Consider the following 25,439-nt stretch of genomic DNA (forward strand, 5'->3'; position numbering starts at 1 on the left):
GGCCTCGCCCCCCCTTCCTATCTCTGTAATCTCCTTCAACCCCCCACCCGAGATATCTGCGCTCCTCTAATTCTGCTGTCTTGTGCATCCCTGATTATAATCTCTCAACCTTTGCCGGCCGTGCCTTCTGTTGCCCAGGCCCTAAAGCTCTGGAATTCCCTCCCTAAACCTCTCCGCCTCACTACCTCTCTTTCCTCCTTTAAGACGCTCCTTAAAACCTACCTCTTTGACCAAGCTTTTGGTCACCTGCCCTAATTTATCCTTATGTGGCGTCGGTATCAAACTTTTTCTGTCTTACAATACTCCCGTGCAGCGCCTTGGGACGTTTTACTATGTTAAAGGCGCTATATAAATACAAGTTGTTGTTGTTGTTCTTAACGGTGCTATATAAATACAAGTTGTTGTTGTTGTTAAAGGTGCTATATAAATACAAGTTGTTGTTGTTGTTAAAGGTGCTATATAAATACAAGTTGTTGTTGTTGTTAAAGGTGCTATATAAATACAAGTTGTTGTTATTGTCCCTATCCTGTTACTGACAGTTAATTCTTTAGTTGTCACACGCCATTACTGACACCTAATTTTTAAATTTGTTCTTTTAACTTCGGTCACAATGTCACTTCTCCGTGCCCCTAACTGTTCCCAGTTAACGCCGGCACTTCCCTGTGAAATGAGGAACGCTCACCCCGCCAGTCACTGGTGGTGGCATTATCGGTTCAGTCGTGACAGGGTTAAACATCCCTCCCCACCTTTGCCCACTCATCTCTCCCTTTCAAGTTAAGGTTAGTGCAAGCAGCGTTTCTGCCTTTCATGTGATTTTTAGCCTTTTATCTGGAAACTCAAAGCACAACATGAAAGTAGGTGCAAGCACAGACAGAGACTGAGGCCGTCCCTGTTTGGGACACAGCAGGTGTTCCGACATCACACACCACCGTGCTGCAGTAGTGAGAGTAGATCACACAAATAAACACTTTGCAAAACTTCATGCGAAAGCTAAATCTGAAAGCAAAGATGAATTATACTGGTGGAACTTGTCCGGTTTTAAACTTCCAACACATTTACAGTTTATAAGAATTTTTAAGAGCTGAAAAATGAGATCAAGCCTGCCCTTCTTTCATATTTCAAACCCCTCCACCCACCTTCTCATCGACACCCTTAATCCCTCATGTCTGCTGAAGCACATCTAATGATCTCTTGAACCCATCTGTGATGGGACATCAGTGCAGTGTTAGAATCGTAGAGTGATACAGCACAGAAGGAGGCCATTCAGCCCATCATGCCTGTGCCGGCTCTTTGAGAGGGCTACCCAATTAGTCCCACTCCCCCTGCCCTTTCCCCATTCCCCTTGCTAATTTTTCCCTTTCAAGTATTTATCCAATTCCCTTTTGAAAGTTACTATTAAATCTGCTTCCACCGCCCTTTCAGGCAGCACATTCCTGATCGTAACAACTCGCTGTGTGAAAAAAACTCTTCTCATCTCACCTCTGGTTCTTTTTACCTTAAATCTGTGCCCTCTGGTTACCGACCCTTCTGCCACTGGAAACAGTTTCTCCTTATTTACTCTATCAAAGCCCTTCTTGATTTTGAACACGTCTCTCAAATCTCCACTTAACCTGCTCTAAGGAGAATAATTACATACATTGGATTACATAGGATATACGGCACAGATGCAGGCCATTCTGCCCTACCAGTCCATGCCGGCATTTATGCTCCACTCGAGCCTCCTCCCGTCTTTCCTCATCTAACTCTATCAGCATAACCCTCTATTCCCTTCTCCCTCATGTGTTTATCTAGCCTCCCCTTAAATGCATCTATACTATTCGCTTCAACCACTCCCTGTGGTAGCGAGTTCCACATTCTCACCACTCTCTGGGTAAAGAAGTTTCTTCTGAATTCCCTATTGGATTTCTTGGTGACTATCTTCTATTGATGGCCTCTAGTTATGCTCTTCCCCACAAGTGGAAACATTCTCTCTGTATCCACTCTATCAAAACCTTTCATAATTTTAAAGACCTCTATTAGGTCACCCCTCAGCCTTCTTTTTTCAAGAGAAAAGAGACCCAGCCTGTTCATCCTTTCCTGATATGTATACCCTCGCATTTCTGGTATCATCCTTGTAAATCTTCTCTGCACCCTCTCCAGTGCCTCTATATCCTTTTTATAATATGGCGACCAGAACTGTATGCAGTACTCTAAGTGTGGTCTAACCAAGGTTCGATACAAGTTTAGCATAACTTCTCTACTTTTCAATTCTATCCCTCTAGAAATAAACCCTAGTGCTTGGTTTGCTTTTTTCATGGCCGTATTAACCTGCAGTGTGATTTGTGTATTTGTACTCCGAGATCCCTTTGTTCTTCTACCCCATTTAGATTCCTATTTTCCAAGTAATATGTGACCTCCATATTTTTCTTACCAAAATGTAATACCTCACATTTACCTGTGGCGAAATTCATTTGCCAATTATATGCCCATTCTGCAAGTTTATTAATGTCTTCTTGTAATTTGTTGCAGTCCTCCTTAGCATTGACTATCCCCTATAATTTGTTGTCATCTGCAAATTTATGATTCCAAAGTCTAAATCGTTAATATAAATTGTGAACAGCAGTGGTCCCAGCACTGATCCTTGTGGGACCCCACTTTCCACCTTCTGCCACTGTGAATAGCTACCCTTTACCCCTACTCTCTGCTTTCTGTCTTGAAGCCAGCCAGCAATCCATTCTGCTACTTGTCCCCTGACTCCACATTCTCTGACCTTGTTCATCAGTCTATTATGGGGTACCTTAACGAAGGCTTTTTAGAAACCTAGATAAATTACATCTACTGCATTACCCTTAACTACTCTCTCTGCTACCTCTTCAAAGAATTCAATGAGGTTGGTCAAGCAAGGCTTCCCTTTTGAAATCCATGCTGACGATTCATTGTTATATTTTTGGTTTCTAGATGTTCTTCTATTTTCTCCTTTAGTAGGGATTCCATTATTTTTCCTACCATTGATGTTAAGCTGACTGGTCTATAGTTCCCTAGACATGTTCTATCTCCCTTCTTAAATATCGGTATTATATTAGCTATCCACCAGTCCTCTGGCACTACACCTTTTTCTAATGAATTATTAAATATGTGTAATAGTGCCTCTGCTATCTCTTCTTTTAAAATGCGTGGATGTAATCTGTCCGGACCAGGGGTTTATCCTCTTTGAGTTTGATTAGTTTATTTAATATTTCTCCTCTTTTTATTTTAAATGCGGTTATATCATTTCTAATCTCATCTTCCGATGTCATGTTCACCTCATCTGTCTCCCTGGTAAATACTAAAGCAAAGTAATTATTTAATATTTCTGCCATTTTTCTATCGCTGCCTGTGATATTATCCTATCCATCCTTTAATGGCCCTATTCCCATCCCGACTTTCCTTTTTTTATTTATGTGCCTGTAGAATATTTTGCTACTTTGTTTTATGTTCCTTGATAATTTAATTTGCCTTCCCAATTGTTTTTTTTACTTCTCTCATAATCTGTTTGTATTTTCCCTTATCATGCTTTCCCCTGTTGTATATATACTTAGTGCATGCCTCTTTCCTTACCCTCAATTGTTCCCTTATGTCTTTATTCATCCATGGTGGCTCATGAGTATTTAACTTTTTCTTGTTTTTTTAGTGGAGTATATTTTTCCTGGACTCTGTTGAACACTGTTTTAAATGTTTCCCATTTCTGTTCTACATCATTGTTTGCCAATATTGTTGTCTAGTTTATTTTCTTAAGTTCTATTCTCAGCCCCTCAAAATCTCAGCTTCTCCAGTCTCTCCACAAAGTTTTCTTAACGACAGACAATGTATGTATTAGTCTTGTATGTGTATACTACTTAATTTGTAACTGTATTTCATGCTCGGCTGTTGCACGGATAGAATTCTTACCTGCTCCCTGTGAAACTGCACGACTAATAATCCATTTTAACAGGCAGCATTTCATCAGTGCCTTCCTGGAGAGATGTGGCTTTTGCCAGTTTGCAGTCTCCTTCTCCAGCGTTGGTTCTGCCATCGTGACAGAATCTCCAAGCTGGCTACCTTCAGAATCAGTCCTGTCCTGGGAACAGCAGCACAAACAGTCCACATCAATGCAACCTGAGAACTCACTGCCTGGATCCTGCACACAATAGAGCTGATTTTCATGTACTGGCGTCGGTCTGTCCTAAATGGTTAAATGTAAGAAGTCACACAACACCAGGTTATAGTCCAACAGCTTTATTTGAAATCACAAGCTTTTGGAGCGCTGCTCCTTCGTCAGGTGAAGTGGAGAAATGCATAAAGACACAGCTTATATAGTCAGAGAATAATGTCAGATGTTTACAGGTAATCTTTCCAACTGCCATTTATCACACCTCAGCAGAGAGATAATCACAGCAATCTCTCTGCCGAGGTGTGATAAATGGCAGTTGGAAAGATTACCTGTAAACATCTGACATTATTCTCTGACTATATAAGCTGTGTCTTTATGCATTTCTCCACTTCACCTGATGAAGGAGCAGCGCTCCGAAAGCTTGTGATTTCAAATAAAGCTGTTGGACTATAACCTGGTGTTGTGTGACTTCTTACATTTGTCCACCCCAGTCCAACTCCGGCATCTCCACACCATGGCTACTAAATGGTTGAGACCTGGTGTCAGCTGTGGCTCAGTGGCTAGCACTCTAGTCTCTAAGTCAGAAGGTTGTGGGTTCACACAGTCCCACTCCGGAGACTTGAACACAAAATCCAAGCTGACTCTCGTGCTTTACCAAGCGAGCGCTACATTGTCGGAGGTGCCGTCTTTCAGATGAGATGTTAAACCGAGGCCCCGTCTGCTCTCTCAGGTGGACATAAAAGATCCCATGGCACTATTCGAAGAAGAGCAGGGGCGTTATTCTCGGTGTCCTGGGGCCAATATTTATCCCTCAACCAACATCACTAAAACCAGATTATCTGGTCATTATCACATTGCTGTTTGTGGGAGCTTGCTGTGCGCAAATTGGCTGCTGCGTTTCCTACATTACAACAGTGAGAACACTTCATAAAGTACTTCATTGACTGAGGACAAGAGGTCATGAAAGCTGCTATATAAATGCAAAGCTTTCTTTCTTATCTCACCAGACTGGTAATTTGCTCCTAGCACTCGTTTTTCTGGGGTAAGCTCATCATCATTATTATGCACAGGTCCAGATCCAGCTTTGGATAGTTGCAGGGAGCTGGTCTTGTGGCAGGAGCGGGGAATGATGTGCCGGTGACATGTGAAAGCAATGAAAAATAAATTGCAGAATAGGGGGACAAAAATCCGTCCCAGCTCAGAAAAGGTGCAGAGACACTTCTACCCACTGACCGCCGTTCCCAGAGCTGGATTCTGAGGCGTGGACCGAAGAACTGGGAGATGAAAAAAGGAATTCCAAGACCCAGGCCTGAGTCTACAGAGCAATAACGGTGCACAGCACAAACTCGATCTCCTGACTGACGGCTGCAGAGGTGGAGATGGTGCTGCCAGTTGGCCGTTCCATGTCACCCTACACATCAGTCAGTAGCGCAGCAGTCCAATCACTGGCTGGGCCGAGCCTTTGCTGCACGTTACCCGCACAGAGGGCAAGTTCTGCAGCTGGCTCCTGCTGACCCAGACTCTCTGAAGACAGTTCCCCAGCGCAATGCCTGTACATAAGGTCAGTGGTATCTTGGTGGGTACGACCAATCAAGTTTTGCTGGCTGTTAAATGCCCTGGCATGACTTCTTTCTCACAGCAGCACTGAATCATAGAATCAGAGAATAGTACAGCACAGGAGGAGGCCATTCGGCCCATCGAGTCTGTGCCAGCTCTTTCGAAGAGCAATCCAGTTAGTCCCACTCCCCCGCTCTTTCCCCAGATCCCTGCAATTTTTTCTCCTTCAAGTATTTATCCAGTTCCCCTTTTGAAGGCGACTATTGAATCTGTATCCACCGCCTTGTCAGGCAGCGCATTCCAAATCCTAACCACTCGTTGTCTAAAAAAACATACACAGTGCCCATGGAATTAAGGGGAAAGTGGTGGTATGGATCCAGAATTGGCTCAGTGACAGGAAGCAAAGGGTGGTGGTGGATGGATGTTTTTCAGACTGGGGGGGGGGTGGTTTGCACTGGTTTTCCCCAGGGGTCAGGTTTGGGTCCATTACTCTTTTAAGTTTCTTTAAACGACCTGTATTCGGGTGCAGGGAACTGCATTATAAAGTTTGCAGATGAGATGAAACTTGGCAAAGTAGTAGAAAATGATGAGGATAGTTATAGACTTCAGGATGACATAGAAAGGATGGTGAAATGGGCAGAAGCACGGCAGATGGTGATCGATACGGAGAAGTGTGAAGTGATGCACTTTGGGAGGACTAATATGGAAAGACAGTTTACCATAAATGGCACAGTTTTGAGAAGTGTCGATGAGCAGAGAGACCTTGGTGTCCATATACACAAATCCTTAAAGGTGGCAGGGCAAGTTGATGAGGTGATTAAAAAAGCATCTGGGTTACTTGGAATTATAAATAGAGGAATAGAATATAAAAGCAAAGAGATCAGGCTCGAACTTTATAAATCACAGTTAGGCCTCGGCTGGAGTATTGTGGGCAATTCTGGGCCCCACACTTCAGGAAAGATGTAAAGGCCTTAGAAAGGGGACAGAGGAGGTTTCCCAGGATGTTCCCAGGGATGAGGGACTTCAGTTATGAGGAGAGGTTGGAAAAGTTCGGACTGTTCCCCTTGGAACAGGGAAGGTTAAGAGGTGACCGAATCGAGGTTTTCAAGGTGATGAGAGGTTTTGATGGAGTAGATCGAGAAAAACTATTCCCTCTGGTGAGTGGGTCAATAACCAGAGGTCAGAGATTCAAAATCATTGGAGAAAGATCTCGAGGGGAGATGAGGAGAACTGTTTTCACTCAGAGGGTTGTGGGGATCGGGAACGCTCGACCTGAAAAGGTGGTGGAAGCTGATTCCATCAATAATTTTAAAAGGGAGTTGGACGGGTTCTTGAGGATGAGGAACTCACAGGGTTACGGACAAGAAGCGGGGATGTGGGACTAAACACGACTGCTCTTTCAAAGGGCCAGCACAGGCCCGACGGGCCGAATGGCCTCCTTCTGTGCTGTAAGTTTTTATAATTCTATGACCTTAAACTGTTGAATGAATCTTCCTGCTTAGGCCCTTGAAGCTCTTTTTGTATATACCTCAATCCTTAGCAACTCTGGGCACCCATTGATGTGCTGAGTAATCAGTCAACTTTCAATGTAAATGCCACAAAATACCACAGACATTTTGCCTTGATTTTAATATTATTATGAAGCTCCTGCCGCCTACCTCAAGCTCCACTAGAAACTTGAGAAGCTAAATGGCAGCAATCAATGACAATAGCTTCCACTCATTTTTACAATTCAACACATACGTATTTCCGAGGTGTAATGGGTCCTAAAATTGGCTTAATTATATATTGGCACGCAGTGCAACATCTCTCCCACAGCACAAAACTGCTCTTATTAATAGTAATAAAGTCCATGAGCTTCAGGATCACAGTATTAAGGATACCGAGCTGCAGTTTTTTAAAATTCGTTCCTGGGATGTGGGCGTCGCTGGCAAGGCCATCATTTATTGCCCATCCCTAATTGCCCTTGAGAAGGTGGCCTTCTTAAACCGCTGCAATCCGCCTGGTGAAGGTACTCCCACAGTGCTGTTAGGGAGGGAGTTCCAGGATTTTGACCCAGCGGCGGTGAAGGAACGGACGATATATTTCTAAGTCAGGATGGCGTGTGTGACTTGGAGGGGAACCTGGAGGTGGTGGTGTTCCCATGCGCCTGCTGCCCTTGTCCTTCTAGGTGGAAGAGGTCGCGGGTTTGGGAGATGCTGCCGAAGAAGCCTTGGCGAGTTGTTGCAGTGCATCTTGTAGATGGTACACACTGCAGCCACGGTGCGCCGGTGGTGGAGGGAGTGAATGTTTACCGTAGTCTGCTGTTACTGAGAATTCTTCTTTGTACGTACAGCAATAGATGGCGCCCTCATTTTATTCATCTCCCGCTTGTCCCTTTTTGCCACCTGCTCCTGAGTAATAAACCTCTCCCCATTCCCATGTTGTACATTCTCTGTTTGCTCCCCAGTAATAGAATTTTCTCGGTCCTGTACCCCAACGCCTGTCTATAGCAGTGTGTGCTCAGTGCTCAGTCTCCAAAAGCCACGTGATGTGATAATAATACCAGAGCATCGTGCCTTCCTAAAGCTGACACTGATTAAATAAAGAGCTCTATAAGCAGAGCTGGCCTGCAACATTGCCGTGCTGAGCTGAGCACAGCGACAACATCAAGCACGACCTTGCAAACCTTGCAATGAACCCAGGAGTTGCAGCTGTTAAGGGATGAACCAGATGCACATATTGGTTACATTTCTTACAATGCAGAGATATAAATACACTGAACAGCACTGATACATAAATACATCAAAAACACAATTTAAATATTGAACAAAACTCATCAAGGGATGCTGCAAAACCAATTGAGTCACATCTGCTGTGGCAGAAGGTTAGGAGGCTGCTCAGTACATCGTGTTTTACAATCATCCCCTGAAATAATTACTGCTGATTTATGTGCACCGGTGAAGGATTCATTCAGACCTTAGCAGAACACCACTGGAATCCCCACAGAAAGGGGCAGGTTACACCTCGACAGGGGCAGGTTTCCCCTTTCCCTGAAAAGGGAGGGATTCCCCTTAGAGAATGCTTTGGTAACAGCCAGTGACTCAGTGGGCAGCACCCTCGCCTCTGAGTCAGAAGGTTGTGGGTTCAAGTCCCACTCCAGAGACATGAGCCCAAAAATCTAGGCTGACACTCCGGTGCAGTGCAGAGGGAGTGCTGCACTGTCGGAGGTGCCGCACTGTCGGATGAGACGTTAAACCGAGGCCCCATCTGCTCTCTCAGGTGGATGTAACAGATCCCGTGGCACTATTTTGAAGAAGAGCAGGGGAGTTATCCCCGGTGTCCTGGCCAATATTTATCCCTCAATCAACATCACTAAAAACAGATGATCTGGTCATTATCACATTGCTGTTTGTGGGAGCTTGCTGTGCACAAATTAGCTGCTGCGTTTCCTACATTACAACAGTGACTACACTTCAAAAAGTACTTCATTGGCTGTAAAGCGCTTTGGGACATCCGATGGTCGTGAAAGGTGCTATATAAATGCAAGTCTTTCTTTTTTTCTGCAAAGTGGAGAGACTGATGTTAGCAACGGAGTTCCAGTTCCTGAAACAGGAGAACCTCTTTTCCTTTAACTTGAAGACTGATTTGAACAATCTGTCTTCTTCATTCATATGGTGGTAGCAAAAAAACATCAAATGTCAATATTTAAGTCAGATATCCAGGCCAAAGCTTCCGGTGTAACAGCGTGGATATCTTGTAGGCTGCCTGTGAATTTCCTCTGAGGGCCGTGCTCAATGATGTGCTCCTGGGTCTGATTAGGAGTTCCACAGTCGCATGATGGGGATGCTTTAATCTTCCATCTATGGAGGAGGTGGCAGCATCTACCATGACCAGTTCTGAGGCGGTTGATGGTTGTCCACTGTTTGCGAGGAAGGTTTGATCCTTCAGGTGGTCCCCTATAAGGAATCCATTCCGTATGTCACAGTTCTTCCAAGCATTTCAATCTGAACTATCTGTTGCTGAGTTTATGGCAGTTTGACAGTAAATGAGGCAACGCTGATAGCGCTTGCACGATTCTCCTGCACTATTCCAACGCTCTCCTGGCCGGCCTACCACCTTCCACCCTCCATAAGCTGGAACCCATCCAAAGCTCTGCTGTCCATATCCTAAATCGCACCAAGTCCCATTCACCCAACACCCCTGGGCTCGCTCACGTACATTGGCTCCCGGTCCAGCAATGCCTCAAATATAAAATTCTCATCGTTGTGTTCAAATCCCTCCATGGCCTCGCCCCTCCCTATCTCCGTAACCTCCTCCAGCTCTAGAACCCTCCGAGATCTCTGCGCTCCTCCAATCCGGCCTCTTGTGCATCCCTGATTTCCTTCACCCCACCACTGGCGGCTGTGCCTTCAGCTGCCGAGGCCCCAAGCTCTGAAATTCCCTCCCTAAACCTCTCCACCTCGCTCCCTCTCTCTCCTCCTTTAAGACGCTCCTTAAAACCTACCTCTTTTGACCAAGCTTTTGGTCACCTGCCCTAATATCTCCTTATGTGGCTCGGTGTCAAATTTTGTCTGATAACGCCTTGGGGCGTTTTACTACGTTAAAGGCACTATATAAATGCAAGTTGTTGTTGTTGTTCCTCCCAGCAACTGTGCGACGCTTTTCATTTTATGGCAAGTTGCTTACAGGCCAACGTCTATTTGGCCTATGTCCGGAATGGAAAATCTATGCTATCGTATGGTTGCTAGTTACGGCCAGATGCCGAGGGCAATTGGCACAAAACTGTTAAGATAGGAGAAGAAATAAACGAGAAAGACACGTGCACAATGTTCCCTCTCATTTTTCTTTTGGGCTGCGCGGCCCATTCAAACTTCGGCGCGTGTGCGGTTTTTCCACCGAGAGCTGCAGACAGCCACGCAGGATCGCGCGGCTAAACGGGAACATTGCTTGTGCACAAACCGACAGACAAAGGCAGCGAGAGCTGGAGACAGACAGACAGACAGACAGAGACAAGCAGACAGACTTACAGATAGAGATGGAGAGACAGGGTACAAATCCTGCGTGGCGGAGAATTAAGCGCAGAGACACTGCGAGAGAGAAGGAATTGGGGGAGGGACAATCATTCTTTGGAAGTGGAAGAGTATCCATCTCGACACAAAAGCATGAATAAAATCACAGGCAGATCTCCCTGCTGGGAGTAAATCTATATTTAGAACTGAACAATTCCTGGCTGATATTACAAACGTGAGCAGATTGTGAAGAAAGAATCACTGCAATATTGGCAGAAGCAGGCACAACAATAATCAGAAGTGCAAGGTGCTGACCGTAATCTAGAATCAACACAAACATTAAAGCGATGGCATCAGTTCAGGATAAAACTGCAATTCTTACCTGCATACCGACAAGCTGGATCCTGCCCTCTGGTTCGCTTCAAGCCCAGGCAGCAGCAGCAAGATGCCTCGGTACATCAGCAGCCAGGCACTGCCGATGACTCACTGTTCCACCTCACAGTTTGGGCACTGAATTATCAGCGCGCTGCAACAGGAGATAGAAGCCGAGAATCTGACAGCCCAGGAGGAGTCCATTCGGCCCGTCATGCCTGTGCCGGCTCTTTGAAAGAGCTCTCCAATTAGTCCCACTCAATTGTTCCTGTTAAGCTGCGTGGCCGCACGGCGATCTAGAGCTCCCGCGCAGGCCGTACGCCGGCTTTTAAATGGAAAAAAAAACGCGCGCAGGCGCTAGAATCTGAATGAGCCGCGTTGCCTGTTAAAGGGGCCACGCACCCAAAAAAAATTAAAGGGAACATTGGTTCCACTCCCTCCGCTCTTCCCCCATAGCCCTGTAAATTTTCTCCCCGTCAAGTATTTATCCAATTCCCTTCCGAATGTTACTATTGAATCTGCTTCCACCGCCCTTTCAGGCAGCGCGTTCCAGATCACAACAACTCGTTGCGTAAACCAATGTTTTTTCATGTCACCTCTGGTTCTCTTTACCTTAAATCTGTGTCCTCTGGTCACCGACCCTTCTGCCACTGGAAACAGTTTCTCTTTATTTACTCTATCTAAACCCTTCATGATTTTGAACACTTCTATCAAATCTCCTCTTAACCATCTCTGCTCGAAGGAGAACCAGCCCAGCTTCTCCAGCCTCTCCACATAGCTGCAGTCCCTCATCCCTGGTACCATTCTAGTAAATCTCCTCCGCACCCTCCCCAAGGCCTTGACATCCTTCCTAAAGTGTGGTGTTCAGAATTGGACACAGTAGGCCAGAATTTCGGGTCCCCACGGGTGAGTACGCGCTGGGTACTCACGCGTAGGCCCGACGAAAGTGCCGATTTCGTGCATGCACTGCGCATGCGCGGGAAACCGGAACTTCCGTTCACTTAAAGGAAGGGGTTCACAGGTCGAACGCGTGCGCCGGAGAGGCAGCGCGTACGCCTGGAACTTCCGTTTTTTTTACAGGTTTCTCCGGGAGGGTAAGTCTCCAGCAGCTATGCTTTTAAAAAGCAGTCGCAAGGCCTGCTTTTAACAAGGTAAGCGATGAATTAAGTAAAATTAAAACATTTTTTCCGCAGGTTTATTATTTTTAAATACTTTAAAGAAAGGTAAGTTTATTTTTAGCCCCATTCAAAACTGTAATTAATTTTTTCAAAAATTTAAATTATTGTTTAAAATAGTTATTTTATGTAATTTAAAGTTATTTTAAAAATGGAATTAAAAAAAAAATGTATTTGAAGTTTTAGTTATGTTTTGGGCCCATCTCTATTTCATAGATTTGACAGCTCTTCCTGTCAAATCTATGAATGAAGCATTCCTTGCTCCGATTGGCTCCCCATGGCCCATGTGATCCCACGGGACGCATCGAACTAACTGCGCCCCTGGGATACGCAAGCATTGCGCGCCGGCAGTTGGAGGAGGCACGGGATCAGAATCCCACGCGGGCCCACAGCACAACGGTCGGCGCGCTAGGTAAGTGCAGGTCAGGGGCTTGCACCGGCGGGCAGCCTCCGACCCGAATTTCTGGCCCAATAATCTAGCTGAGGCCTAACCAGTGTTTTATAAAGGTTTAGCATAACTTCTTTGCTTTAGCACTCAATGCTAAATTTGATAACAATCACTGAGTTGAGTGATTCTTTTTTCCACACATTAGCCAGAAGGCATCCTTTATTCAGTGATGCCACTGTTGTAAGTAAACGAGGAATGTTAGATGATCTGATGTACAGATGGGGCTGGATTTTGTGAATGGATAACTTCCCTACTTTTCAATTCTATCCCTCTAGAAATAAACCCTAGTGCTTGGTTTGATTTTTTATGGCCTTGCTAACCTGTGCCACAACTTTTAGTGATTTGTGTATTTGTACTCCGAGATCCCTTTGTTCCTCTACCCCACCTAGACTCGCACCCTCCAAGTGATAAGTGACCTCCCTATTCTTCCTACCAAAATGTAATACCTCACATTTATCTGTGTTGAACTTCATTTGCCAATTATTTGCCCATTCTGCAAGTTTATTAATGTCCTCCTGTAATTTGTTGCAGTCCTCCTCAGTATTGACTATCCCCCCAATTTGGTGTCACCTGCAAATTTAGAAATTGTGTTTTCGATTCCTAAGTCTAAATCGTTAATGTAAATTGTGAACAGCAGTGGTCCCAACACTGATCCTTGTGGAACACCACTACCCACCTTCTGCCACTGTGAATAGCTACCCTTTACTCCAACTCTCTGCTTTCTGTCCTGAAGCCAGCTAGCAATCCATCCTGCTACTTGTCCCCCAACTCCGTATTCTCTGACCTTGTTCATCAGTCTATTATGGGGTACCTTATCGAAGGCCTTTTGAAAATCCAGATAAATTATATCTACTGCATTACCATTGTCTACTCTCTCTGTTACCTCTTCAAAAAATTCAATAAGGTTGGTCAAGCAAGACTTTCACTTTTGAAATCCACGTTGACTATTCATTATTATATTCAATCCGGAAAAGTGTGAGGTAATGCATTTGGGGAGGGCTAAGAAGGCAAGGGAATACACAGTTAATGATAGGATACTGAGAAATGTAGAGGAACAGAGGGAACTTGGAGCGCATGTCCACAGATCCCTGAAGGTAGCAAGACAGGTAGATAAGCTGGTTAAAAAAGCACACAGGATACTACATAAGAACATAAGAACATAAGAAATAGGAGCAGGTGTAGGCCATTCGGCCCCTCAAGCCTGCTCCGCCATTCAATAAGATCATGGTTGATCTGATTTTGGCCTCAACTCCACATTCCCGCTCTCTCCCCATAATCCTTGACTCCTCTGTAGCTCAAATATCCGTCTATCTCCACTTTGAATATATTCACTGACCCCGCCTCCACAGCTCTCTGGGGTAGAGAATTCCACAGATTCACAACCCTCTGAGAAGAAATTCCTCCTCATCTCCGTCTTAAATGGGTGCCCCCTTATTCTGAAACTATGCCCCCGAGTTCTAGATACCCCCACGAGGGGAAACATCCTCTCAGCATCCACCCTGTCAGAATCTTACATGTTTCAATAAGATCACCTCTCATTTTTCTAAACTCCAATGAGTATAGGCCCAACCTGCTCAACCTTTCCTCATAAGACAACCCCTTCATCTCCGGAATCAACCTAGTGAACCTTCTCTGAACTGCCTCCAATGCAAGTATATCCCTCCTTAAATAAGGAGACCAAAACTGTACGCAGTACTCCAGGTGCGGTCTTACCAGTGCCCCGTACAGTTGTAGCAAGACTTCCCTACTTTTATACTCCATCCCCCTGCCAATAAAGGCCAACACTCCATTTGCCTTCCTAATTACTTGCTGTACCTGCATGCTAACTTTTTGTGTTTCATGTACGAGGGCCCCCAGATCCCTCTGTACCGCAGCATTCTGTAGTCTCCCTCCACTTAAATAATATTTTGCTTTTCTATTCTTCCTACCGATGTGGATAATCACACATTTTCCCACATTATACTCCATCTGCCAAATTTTTGCCAACTCACTTAACCTATCTATATTCCTTTGCAGACTATTTGTGTCCTCCTCACAATTTGCTTTCTCACCTATCTTTGTGTCGTCAGCATATTTGGCTACTGTACACTCGGTCCCTTCATCCAAGTCATTAATATAGATTGTAAATAGTTGAGGCCCCAGCACTGATCCCTGTGGCACCCCACTAGTTACAGTTTGCCAACCTGAAAATGACCCATTTATCCCGACTCTCTGTTTTCTGTTAGTTAGCCAATCCTCTATCCATGCTAATATATTACCCCCAACCCCATGAGCTCTTATCTTGTGCAGTAACCTTTTATGTGGCACCTTGTCGAATGCCTTTTGGAAATCCAAATACACCACACCTACTGGTTCCCCTTGATCCACCCTGCTCGTTACATCCTCAAAGAACTCTAATAAAATTGTCAAACACGATTTCTCTTTCATAAAACCATGTTAAATCGGTTTGATTGTATTATGATTTTCTAAATGTCCTGCTACTACTGCCTTAATAATGGATTCCAGCATTTTCCCAATGACAGATGTTAGGCTAACTGGCCTACAGTTGCCTGCTTTCTGCCTCCCTCCTTTCTTGAATAGGGGCGTTACATTTGCAGTTTTCCAATCCGCTGGGACCTTTCCAGAATCCAGGGAATTTTGGAAGATTACAACCAATGCATCCACTATCTCTGCAGCCACTTCTTCTAAGTCCCTAGGATGTCGGCCATCAGGTCCAGGGGACTTGTCAGCCTTTAGTCCCATTAGTTTGCCTGGTACTTTTTCTCTAGTGATAGTGATTGTTTTAAGTTCCTCCCTCCCTTTTGCCCCTTGATTATCTACTATTATTGGAATGCTTTCAGTGTCTTCTACCATGAAGACCGATACAAAATATTTGTTCAAAGTCTCTGCCATTTCCTTGTTTCCCATTATTAATTCCCCAGTCTCATCCTCTAAGGGACCAATGTTTAGTTTAGCTACTCTCTTCCTTTTTATATACTTGTAGAAGCTCTTACAGTCTGTTTTTATATTTCTTGCTAGTTTACTCTCATAATCTATTTTCTCCCTCTTAATTATTTTTTTATTCATCCTTTGCTGGTTTCTAAAAATTTCCCAATCTTCTGACCTGCCACTAATCTTCGCAACATTGTAAGCCTTTTCTTTCAATTTGATACCATCCTTAACTTCCTTAATTAGCCACGGATGGTTCATACTTCTCGTAGTCTTTCTTTCTTTATTAGCCGAGGCATAGAATACAAGAGCAGGGAGGTTAAGCTAGAATGGTATAAAGCACTAGTTAGGCCACAGTTGGCGTCTATCAAGATGGCGTCCGTGGCGGTCGCAGGGTAAGCGCTCTCCCTGAGTCGGTCGGCCCACTCCCGCTACAGACGCTGTGCATCGGCGCTGATGAGTTCGGTGAGTCGGCGGGGAGGCAGCAGAAGCAGCGGTGGAGGCCACGATGACCCGCTGTAGCGCGGCGGCTGGCAGCTCCTCGGCGGGAGGCTCGGAGGTCGAACCGGTAGGAGGGGAGGCGGCCAGCGGACCGAGGGCGGGAAGGTCGGACACCGCGGGAGGCTCGGAGGACAGACCGGGTGGAAGGAGAGCCAGGGAGAAGCAGGCCCTGGGACGTCGGTGCCACGGCGGCTGAAGATTGTCGGGCAGGAGTGCGGGAAAGGCGGAGTGAGGTGAGAGCGGACCCTATTGTGATGGCGCCGATGAAGATGGCTGCCGTCCTTGCGGGCTCCGTGCGTACCAGGCAGCTAAGTGTCCTTTGCTGCTTGGTGTGCTCGGCTCGTTAAGAAAAAAGCATTTCACTGACTGGATTTCACTTGTTGTATTTGGTTATGTGACAAATAAAATTGAAAATGAAAATAAATAAAGTTGGAGTACTGCGTGCAGTTCTGGTCACATTACAGGATGGATGTGATTGCACTGGAGAGGGTACAGAGGAGATTTGAGGCTGTTGCCAGGACTGGAGAATTTTAGCTATGAGGAAAGATTGGACATGCTGGGGAACAGAGGAGGCTGAGGGGGGATTTAATTGAGGTGTATAAAATGATGAGGGGCCTAGACAGAATGGATTGGAAGGATCTATTTCCCTTAGCAGAGAGGTCAATAACCAGGGGGCATAGATTTAAAGTAATTGGTAGAAGGATTAGAGGGGAGTTGAGGAGAACTTTTTTCACCCAGAGGGTGGTGGGGGTCTGGAACTCATAAGAACATAAGAACATAAGAAATAGGAGCAGGAGTAGGCCAATCGGCCCCTCGAGCCTGCTCTGCCATTCAATAAGATCATGGCTGATCTGATCCTAACTGCCAATCCACTATCACAGAACCATCTCCTGAATCTAACAGAATTAGACACACGAAATAGGAGCAGGATTAGGCTACACGGCCCCTGGGCCCGCTCCGCTACCCACAGGGCCATGACCGATCCGAACCTAGACTCATGTCCAATTTCCTGCCCGCTCCCCGTAACCCTTAATTCCCTTTACTTCTAGGAAACTGTCTATTTCTGTTTTAAATTTATGTAATGATGTAGCTTCTACAGCTTTTTGGGGCAGCATATTCCATGGACCTACCACCCTCACTGCCTGAAAGGGTGGTAGAGGCAGAAACCCTCCGCACATTTAAAAGATAGTTGGATAAGTAGTTGAAGTGCCATAACTGACAGGGCTACGGACCAAGAGCTGGAAAGTGGGATTCGGCTGGATAGCTCTTTACGGCCAGCACAGACATGATGGGCCAAATGGCCTCCTTCTGTGCTGTAAACTTCTATGATTCTATGATCCGTGCAGGGGCCTCAACTATTCACTATATTTATTAATGACTTAGATTACACAATAAAGAGCCATATATCCAAGTTTGCCGATGACACAAAGATTGGTGGCAGAGTAAGCAGTGTAGATGGGAGCATAAAATTACAAAGAGACAATGATAGATTAATTGGCCGGAATTTTAATTTGGAAGTGGGTAGGGAGCGGGAGGGGGTGAGGGGCTGGAAAGCGGTCAGGAGACTAGGGAGAACGAATTTAATGGCAGGGCCTGATTAACATTTCAAAGCACTGATTCCCACCAGCAGCCAACCAGATGGAAAGGCTGGAAGGCTGTCGGGTGGGTAGGCCTGTGGCACTAGGCAGCAGAGAGGAGGGAGGGATCGGGGGGATTTCGGAGGGAGGAGGAGGATCGGGGCGGGAGGGGAGAGGCTGGAGGAGGATTGGGGCTGGAGGGGGGGAGGTTGGAGAGGGATCGGGCCAGGAGGAGAAGGTTGGAAGGCCGGAGGGGTGATCAAGGGCTGGAGGGGGGCAGGTCAGAAGGCCGGAGAGGGATCAAGGGCCGGCGGGGGGAGGTCAGAAGGCCAGAGGGGGGAATCAGAGGCTGGGGGCCAAGGATCGAAGGCCAGAGGGTGGGTCAGAGATCGGAGGCCTCGAGTGGGGGAGAGGTCTAGGTGAGATCGGAAGGCTCGGAGGGCAAATCTGAGGCCTCGGGGGGGGGGAGGGAGGGCAGTCGGAGGCCTCGAGGGGGAGATCAGTACGGTCGGGGTGGGATGTCCGATCACAGGAGGTTGGTGAGGCAGGGACACTGGATCCAGCAGGTAAGTGGAAAGGCACTTATCCCCTGGATCCAGCAGTCCTCGCCTCCCTTTAGCTGTCGGGTTTCCCGAGTCCTGGAAAACCCAGCCAGCTAGAGTTAAATTTGAAATGGAGGATCCCCATGAGGCACGGAGCCTCATTATAATATTTAAATAGACGACCCGCCTCCTGGGAGTGGGTTGGCTGCCCGTCCCCATCCCGCGGCTGTTAAAACCAGAAGTGGGCGGGTTGGAGGCGGGTTGGGGTCGGGATTCAATTTTTTAACTCTTTAACCTCCCACCCAACCCCAACCCACCTGTTTTTTTGGGGCTAAAATTATGGCCATTGAGTGGGCAGAACTGTGCCAGATGGATTGCAACGCAGGTCATCCATTTTGGACCAAAAAATGGTGGATCTGAGCATTTTATAAATGGTGAAAAGCTAGGAACAGTTGAGGTCCAAAGAGATTTTGGCATTTATGTAGACAGATCACTAAAATGTAGTAGACACGTACAAAAAATAATCAAAAAGGCTAATGGACCCACAACCTTCTGACTCAGAGGCAAATGCGCTACCAACTGAGCCACGACTGACCACAGAAGGAGTTGGATATATTTCTTAAGGCTAAAGGGATCAAGGGGTATGGGGAGAAGGCAGGGACAGGGTACTGAATTTGGATGATCAGCCATGATCTCATTGAATGGCAGAGCAGGCTCGAGGGGTCGAATGGCCTACTCCTGCTCCTATCTTCTATGTTTCTATCTGGAGTACAGTGTGTCATGAATCTTATCATGACTCATGAAGTAACACTGGACGGCCAGCTGGTGGCGCCGTCCAAGGAGTATAAATACTCGGGCGTGGGCCCAGCTTGCTCAGGATGTTTCTGTAACCAGGAACTAGTGATGTAACTAGAATCTCATGGTTGTGAAACAGTTGATTAAAGCCTTGTTTTATACTCAAACTAAGCGCTCGGTAGTCTTTTTACATCACTGTGTACAGCTTTGTGCTCCGTACCTTAGAGCGGATATATTGGCCTTGGAAGGAGTGCAGCGCAGATTCACCAGAATGTTGCCAGGGCTCCAAGGGTTAGATTATGAGGAGAGATTACACAAACTAGGCTTGTATTCCCTGGAATATCGAAGGTTAAGGAATGATTTGATTGAGGTTTTTAGGATTTTGAAAGGAACTGATAGGGGAGATAGAGAGGAATTTTTGCACTGGTGGGTGAGTCTAGGACAAGAGGACATATCCTTAAAATCAGAGCCAGGCCATTCAGGAGAAGTTAGGAAACACCTCTTCACGCAAAGGGTGGTAGAAGTGTGGAACTCTCGCCCACAAACAGCAGTAGATGCTGGGGCTCAATTCATAATTATAAACCTGAAATCGATAGATGTTTGCGAGCCAAGGGTATTAAGGGATATGGAGCCAAGGCAGGTGGATGGAGTTAGGATACAGATCAGCCATAATCTCATTGAATGGCGGAACAGGCTCGAGGGGCTGAATGGCCTCCTCCTGTTCCTATGTTCCTATGTAAACAATGTGACAGGCGTCAAGAAATACAGCAGATGTTTGCAGCTCCGGGTGAGAAAGAGACACAAAAGCAAGAGCAGGCAGGAGGTTTGTACATTGACCTTGAATAAAGAAGACTCTGCCGTGTGATCTAACGTTCTTCCTCACTCCTTCAACATCTACGAACAACAAGGTCACACCGAACTGGAGCAGAAACTGGAGCTGGGCATCTGCAACTTCAGGCCAACTTGGGAGAACAGCGGAGCCGAAGGGCTTCTCGTCCTGAGGTGTCAGAGTAAGACACCGTACTTAACGAAAGCATGCAAACCGCTCCAGGAACTCCCGACAGTCACTCCAAGAGATGGGCCTTGCACGGCAAGAGCGAGTTCCAACTAGCCCTGGTGGTTTTGCTCTGCCAGAGACTGAAGAAAAGGAGGTGCACTCTCACTGCCTTTCGTTTGGACTTTGGCTTTTGAAAAAAATGGCCGCGAAATTTGGCTCCTTTGCGCCTGCCGTTAGCGCCTCTGGGAGGTGCTAATGGGGCGCAAAGGACTTATCGCCTGGGCGGGGGCCTCCGAGAAATTCAGCAGGGTGCTACTGAGGTGTTAACCGATAGCGCCATGCCCCCCCGCTAGCACCCCGGGCCGCTGCGCCACCGGCGATGGCATCATTGACATGCGCCATAACCCCTTAGCGCCCCGCCGTGACCCATTACCGCCCCGCGGCAGAAATTCAGCTGCGCCCCGCGAGGCTGTCGCGGGCGGTGTCAGCGCCAGCCTCGCAGGTTGTGAACTGGGCCGAGCTCCACTTGTGGGGTGCTAATTAAAGGGAACTGCGAACCGCACCACCATTTTATTTTTTTGGGCCGATCTCCAGGGCGGCCCTTGGCGTGGTCCATGGCCACCATCGCGGAACCCGGCACCGGGTGTCGGTGCTGGGCTGTTGCCACGGCACCATGCCGCCCTGCTGGGCTAGTGTGGGCCATCGGAGCTCACAGCATCCCTCCCCTTTAATGGAAGGGGAGGGTCGCTGAAACGCGTCAGCGCTACGTGGAGCGGCTGTGTAGTGCTCTGGCGCTACCGCACTTTGTGCCCCCGACAGCACCCCAAGAGGAAGTGGAGCGCCCGAGATAGCTCTTCGCTTCTTTGCCGGGGCAGTAAGCCGAATTTAGCCGCTAGGGTGGTACTTCTGCACCGGGCGCTAAATATCCGCCGATAATTCGGTTACCACCCCCAAACGGGGCCTAACTAAATTTCACCCCCGATATTTCAGTGAGCGAGTGGTCAATCTATGGAACAGACTCTCCAGGGAGACAGTCTAAGCTGATAGTATTGCTTTATTCAAATGCAAATTAGATAGATTTCTTGCAGAAAATAATATTTTGGTATATGAGTAATTCAAGATGACGTGCGGTGAGTGCAGCGTGCTCGGGAGGAACAGGCGACTTTGGACCTCTGGTTCCCAAAGCTCTCCACCACTGGGGGTTTTCTTCGCCTCATCGCTGGGTCTGTTGTAGACTTATTGATAGAGATTAATTGGTATAATTAGTCAATAACTCCATTATTGTTGTATTATGTGACTACCAGGATGGTAGAAGGTGAACTAGATGAACCTTGGTCTTTTTTAATCTAGCAATTCCTATGTTCCTAGGTACTGAACGGGCTCCCTATCTCACGCAAGTGGCCATTCATGTGTGAACCTCGAGAGTGAGTGTTGGCAGGCTTTCAAACATGGAGGCTAGCAGAGCTGAGCTGTACTTTCCAGAAGGAAGCACTACCAAGTGATCAGGAGTAGGAACCCAAACAGATTTCCCACTCCCTATATATAAGCATTTGGAGAGAAAAGCTGTGAGACAAGGCGATTTTAAGAATGTAAGATAAGATCATAAGAATTAGGAGCAGGGTTCGGCCATATGACCCCTCGAGCCTGCTCCACCATTCAATAAGATCATGGCTGATCCTCTACCTCAAATCCACTTTCCCGCCCGATCCCCATATCCCTTGATTCTCCTCTCTCTCTTCTCTCTCGCTCCCTTAGGCAGTCCCTTGGAACCAATGCAGCAGACTCACGACACGCTGCAGCACGTCGGCCGGCAGCTCCATTTCGGGTAACTCGCAGTCCGGATGGGAGGAGGGGAGCCGGGCATGGTGGCCAGAGCAGGAGAAGCAGGCCACCACACGTGGAGCCGGCAACAGTGAGGAGGAGGCCGCGGTGAAGAGGAGGACGGAGCGGCTGAGGGACATCGTGCTCCCACTGCCACGGGAAGCCATTGTATTAACTCTGAACGCGGCGCTGTATGTATAGCTGACGCGCCCCGACGGGGAACAAGCATTCCATTGTACTTGTTACATATGGCAAATAAATCTAATCTGATCGGATCTGAACCGAGGATGACTTGCTTCCACATTAAAAATGAGTTCTCAGGTGACTGATGAGTCCAATGCGGGACCTACAGTCTCTGTCACAGGTGGGGCAGACGGTGGTTGAAGGGGCGGGTGGGTGGGGTGCTTGGGTTGACGTGCACTCCTTGCGCTGCCTGCGCTTGGCTTCCGCTTGCTCCCGGCGAAGAGACTCGAGGTGTTCGACGCCTTCCCGGATGCTTCTCCTCCACTTTGTGCAGTCTTGGGCCAGGGATTCCCAGGTGTCGGTGGGGATGTTACACTTTTTCAAGGAGGCTTTGAGGGTGTCCGGGCGACCAACTCGAGCCCAAATCTGCACCGTTCTCGCCGGCGGGTTTGTTTAAGATCGGGGCTTCTGAAACTAGTTCCAATGGAGTCGTGACAATAGAGGCAGGGTTCACGATATTCTGTAACAAAAGAGAATCCTGTTACAGAGTGGAAGAGAGCCAGGAGCTGAAAGTGAGATAGTCGGGGAAGGTGGGATGGCAAGAGGTTGGGTCTTCGAGGGCCACCAAGATTCGGCAGCTGGGCACAGACATGGGCAAGAAGAGGGTACAGTTTAGTGGGTATGGCAGCACGGTGGGAAAGAGAGACTCATCTCCAAACGGGAAGGGAGTGCGACTAATCGGGGAGTTTAGTGGGTGTGGGGACACTGTATGAGCAGCGGAGGGTGAGCAGAGATGGGGGGCAATGCACAGCAGGATGGCTTCAGGAGTGAAGGGCAAGTCAGAGAGGGAGAGGAAGACAAAGCGGAGATGGAGGCCCGGAGTATATACAGCAGTGGCGATCTGGGGCTCCGGCACAAGTCAGGCAGCGTGAGCAGGTGGGACTGGAGCATTCTGACATGGACAATAGGCAGGTGAGAAAACAGTGAGTGTGCAGTGGAAGCAGATCCTGGCCAGTGAGGAAATAATTCAACTGCAGAGGAAGAAAGCATGAGGATTGCACACGACGTTACAAATTGTTTTCAGTTTATTTTTACTTACTGTTCAGTCTGCTGGAGGGCTTCAGAAAGCGGCGTGACAATAAAAGGCCATTTTGTCTGTGTTGAATTTTTTACTTGTACTATTTTATTGCTGGAAGCCACCGTAAGGACAGATAGTGACCAATGTTCCCGCTAATTTTTTTGGCCCGCGCGGTACCTTTATCCGGCTGTGCGGGACCCGCAGAGCAGTGTGCGGCCACTCAGCTTAAAGGGAACGTTGGGCATGACTAAAGGTCACACAGGGCGTTTCTCAAAGGGAAAGCCATGAGTTCAATGTCCAAACATGCAGGCTGCGGTAGTCTTCACAAGGTGTGAAGTTTTAGGGAGATTCCAATGGGAAGTCTAAGGAGGAAAAATTCAGTTGGTTTGCGCCTCCCGTTAGTGCCTTAAGAGGGCGCTAATGGGGCGCAAAGCTACTAGCGCCCGGGCGCGGCGATGTTTGCGGCGCTCACAAAATTAACTAGACATTTTTCAGCGGCGCTAAACACTACCGCCATGATCTCCTGCGCTGGCAGATCGTGATGTCAGTCGAGTGCGCAATGCCCCGGTAGCGCCCCAGACTGGATATTGAGTGGCGCCCCCTGCCTTACCATCTGCCGCTAGCAACGACAGGTTGAGGGGAGCGTTTCGCAGTTGGGAAGGGACTGGGAGAGCGCTATTTAAAGGCGACAGCTTCCTGCCTTTTTTTGTCGGTGACATTTTTGCACCACGCATTCTGAGAGAGAGAGAGACTTCTGGAGAGATTCAACGCTGTGTGATGGAGTTTTGGGTACTGAGCAGCACTTTGCAGGTTCATTTTGATTTGCCCTTCCTTGCTTCGATTTAGAAGAGACTATGGGGGCTGCACTCTGAGCTCTTTCCCTGGGCCTCTCCATTGTTCTTTCCAGCAGATTTGATGTACAGGTCTCTCCAGGCCGAGACTCAAGGCTGCAATGAGCAGGGTGTGGATGGAGAGCAAGATCAACCCTCCCCTTTAAGAACTGGCCGGCGCCAGTGTGTCTGTGTTCCATTGCTGACTGACATCACATGAGCTTCGCCAGCGCTCTGAGGTAGCGCCTCGCTCCTCGGCCTTTGCGCCTTAAGAGAGGTGTGAAGTGCCTGATTTAGCGCTCCAATTACCTCCAGGGGCGATAAAAGCCAAGTTTACAGTCGGAGGCGATAATTAGCGCCTGCGCCCGGCCGATAATCACGCCCCCAAACGGGGCGATACTGAATTTTTCCCCCTAAGGTGCCAATTGCGTTAAAGGGCTGCATATTTCACCTTAAATGGCAAGCATCATAAGCCATTATCAATGAGAGATGTGGTCTTTTATAATTGGATTGTGTTTCTGGAAGGAGCCCATATATGAGGGAGAGTTTTCTAGGTTTGAAAGAAAGAGAAAGGACTTTCATTTCTATAGCGCCTTTCACCTCAGAATGTCCCAAAGCGCTTTGCAGCCAATGAAGTACTTTTTGAAGTGGAGTCACTGTTGTGATCTAGGAAATGCAGCAGCCAATTTGCACACAGCAAGCTCCCACAATCAGCAATGTGATAATGACCAGATAATCTGTTTTAGTGATGTTGATTGAGGGATAAATACTGGCCAGGACACCAGGGAGAACTCCCCTGCTCTTCTTCGAAATAGTGCCCTGGGATCTTTTACGTCCACCTGAGAGAGCAGACGGGGCCTCGGTTTAACATTTCATCCGAAAGACGGCACCTCCGACAGTGCAGCACTCCCTCAGCACCGCACTGGCGTGTCAGCCTAGCTTTATGTGCTCAAGTATCTGGAGTGGGACTTGAACCCACAACCTTCTGACTCAGAGGCGAGATACATGACACCAGAATATGTACAAGATATGTAGAAACAGACGTGAGCTATACCTGTTCCTTGGGCAACGTTCCCGCTAAGCTGCGGTCTGGAGGTCCCGCGAAGGCCGGTCGGCAGCATTTACATGGAAGAAACCGCACATGTGCGAGAATTTGAATGGGCTGCGCAGCCAGTTAAAGGGGCCACACACAGAAAAAACATTGGAGGGAACATTGTCCTTGGGATGTAATTAATTTAGTGTCAGCCGTGGCTCAGCTGGTAGCACCCTCACCTCTGAGTCAGAAGGTTGTGGGTTCAAGTCCCACTCCAGAGACTTGAGCACAAAATCTAGGCTGACACTCCAGTGCAGTGCTGAGGGAGCGCTGCCCTGTCGGAGGTGCCGTCATTCGGATGAGATGTTAAACCGAGGCCCCGTCTGCTCTCTCAGGTGGATGTAAAAGATCCCGTGGCACTATTTCGAAGAAGAGCAGGGGAGTTCTCCCCGGTGTCCCGGCCAATATTTATCCCTCAACCAACATCACTAAAACAGATTATC

General features: G+C 47.5%; 1 protein-coding gene across 1 annotated transcript in view; it reads right to left on the minus strand.

Moving 5' to 3' along the window:
* LOC147098037 (calsenilin-like) overlaps positions 1-4,119 on the minus strand; it is a 186,296-nt gene extending 182,177 nt beyond the window's left edge. The window contains exon 1 of the mRNA XM_085970852.1: positions 3,907-4,119. Coding sequence (XP_085826978.1) covers positions 3,907-4,030 — 124 coding nt within the window. The 5' untranslated portion in view covers positions 4,031-4,119. The remainder of the gene's footprint in view (positions 1-3,906) is intronic.
* Positions 4,120-25,439: the final 21,320 nt, after the last annotated feature.

This window comes from Somniosus microcephalus, chromosome 30, assembly GCF_052327205.1.
Source record: "Somniosus microcephalus isolate GS21.2 chromosome 30, FLI_Smic_1.0, whole genome shotgun sequence".
Classification (NCBI taxonomy): Eukaryota; Metazoa; Chordata; class Chondrichthyes; order Squaliformes; family Somniosidae; genus Somniosus; species Somniosus microcephalus.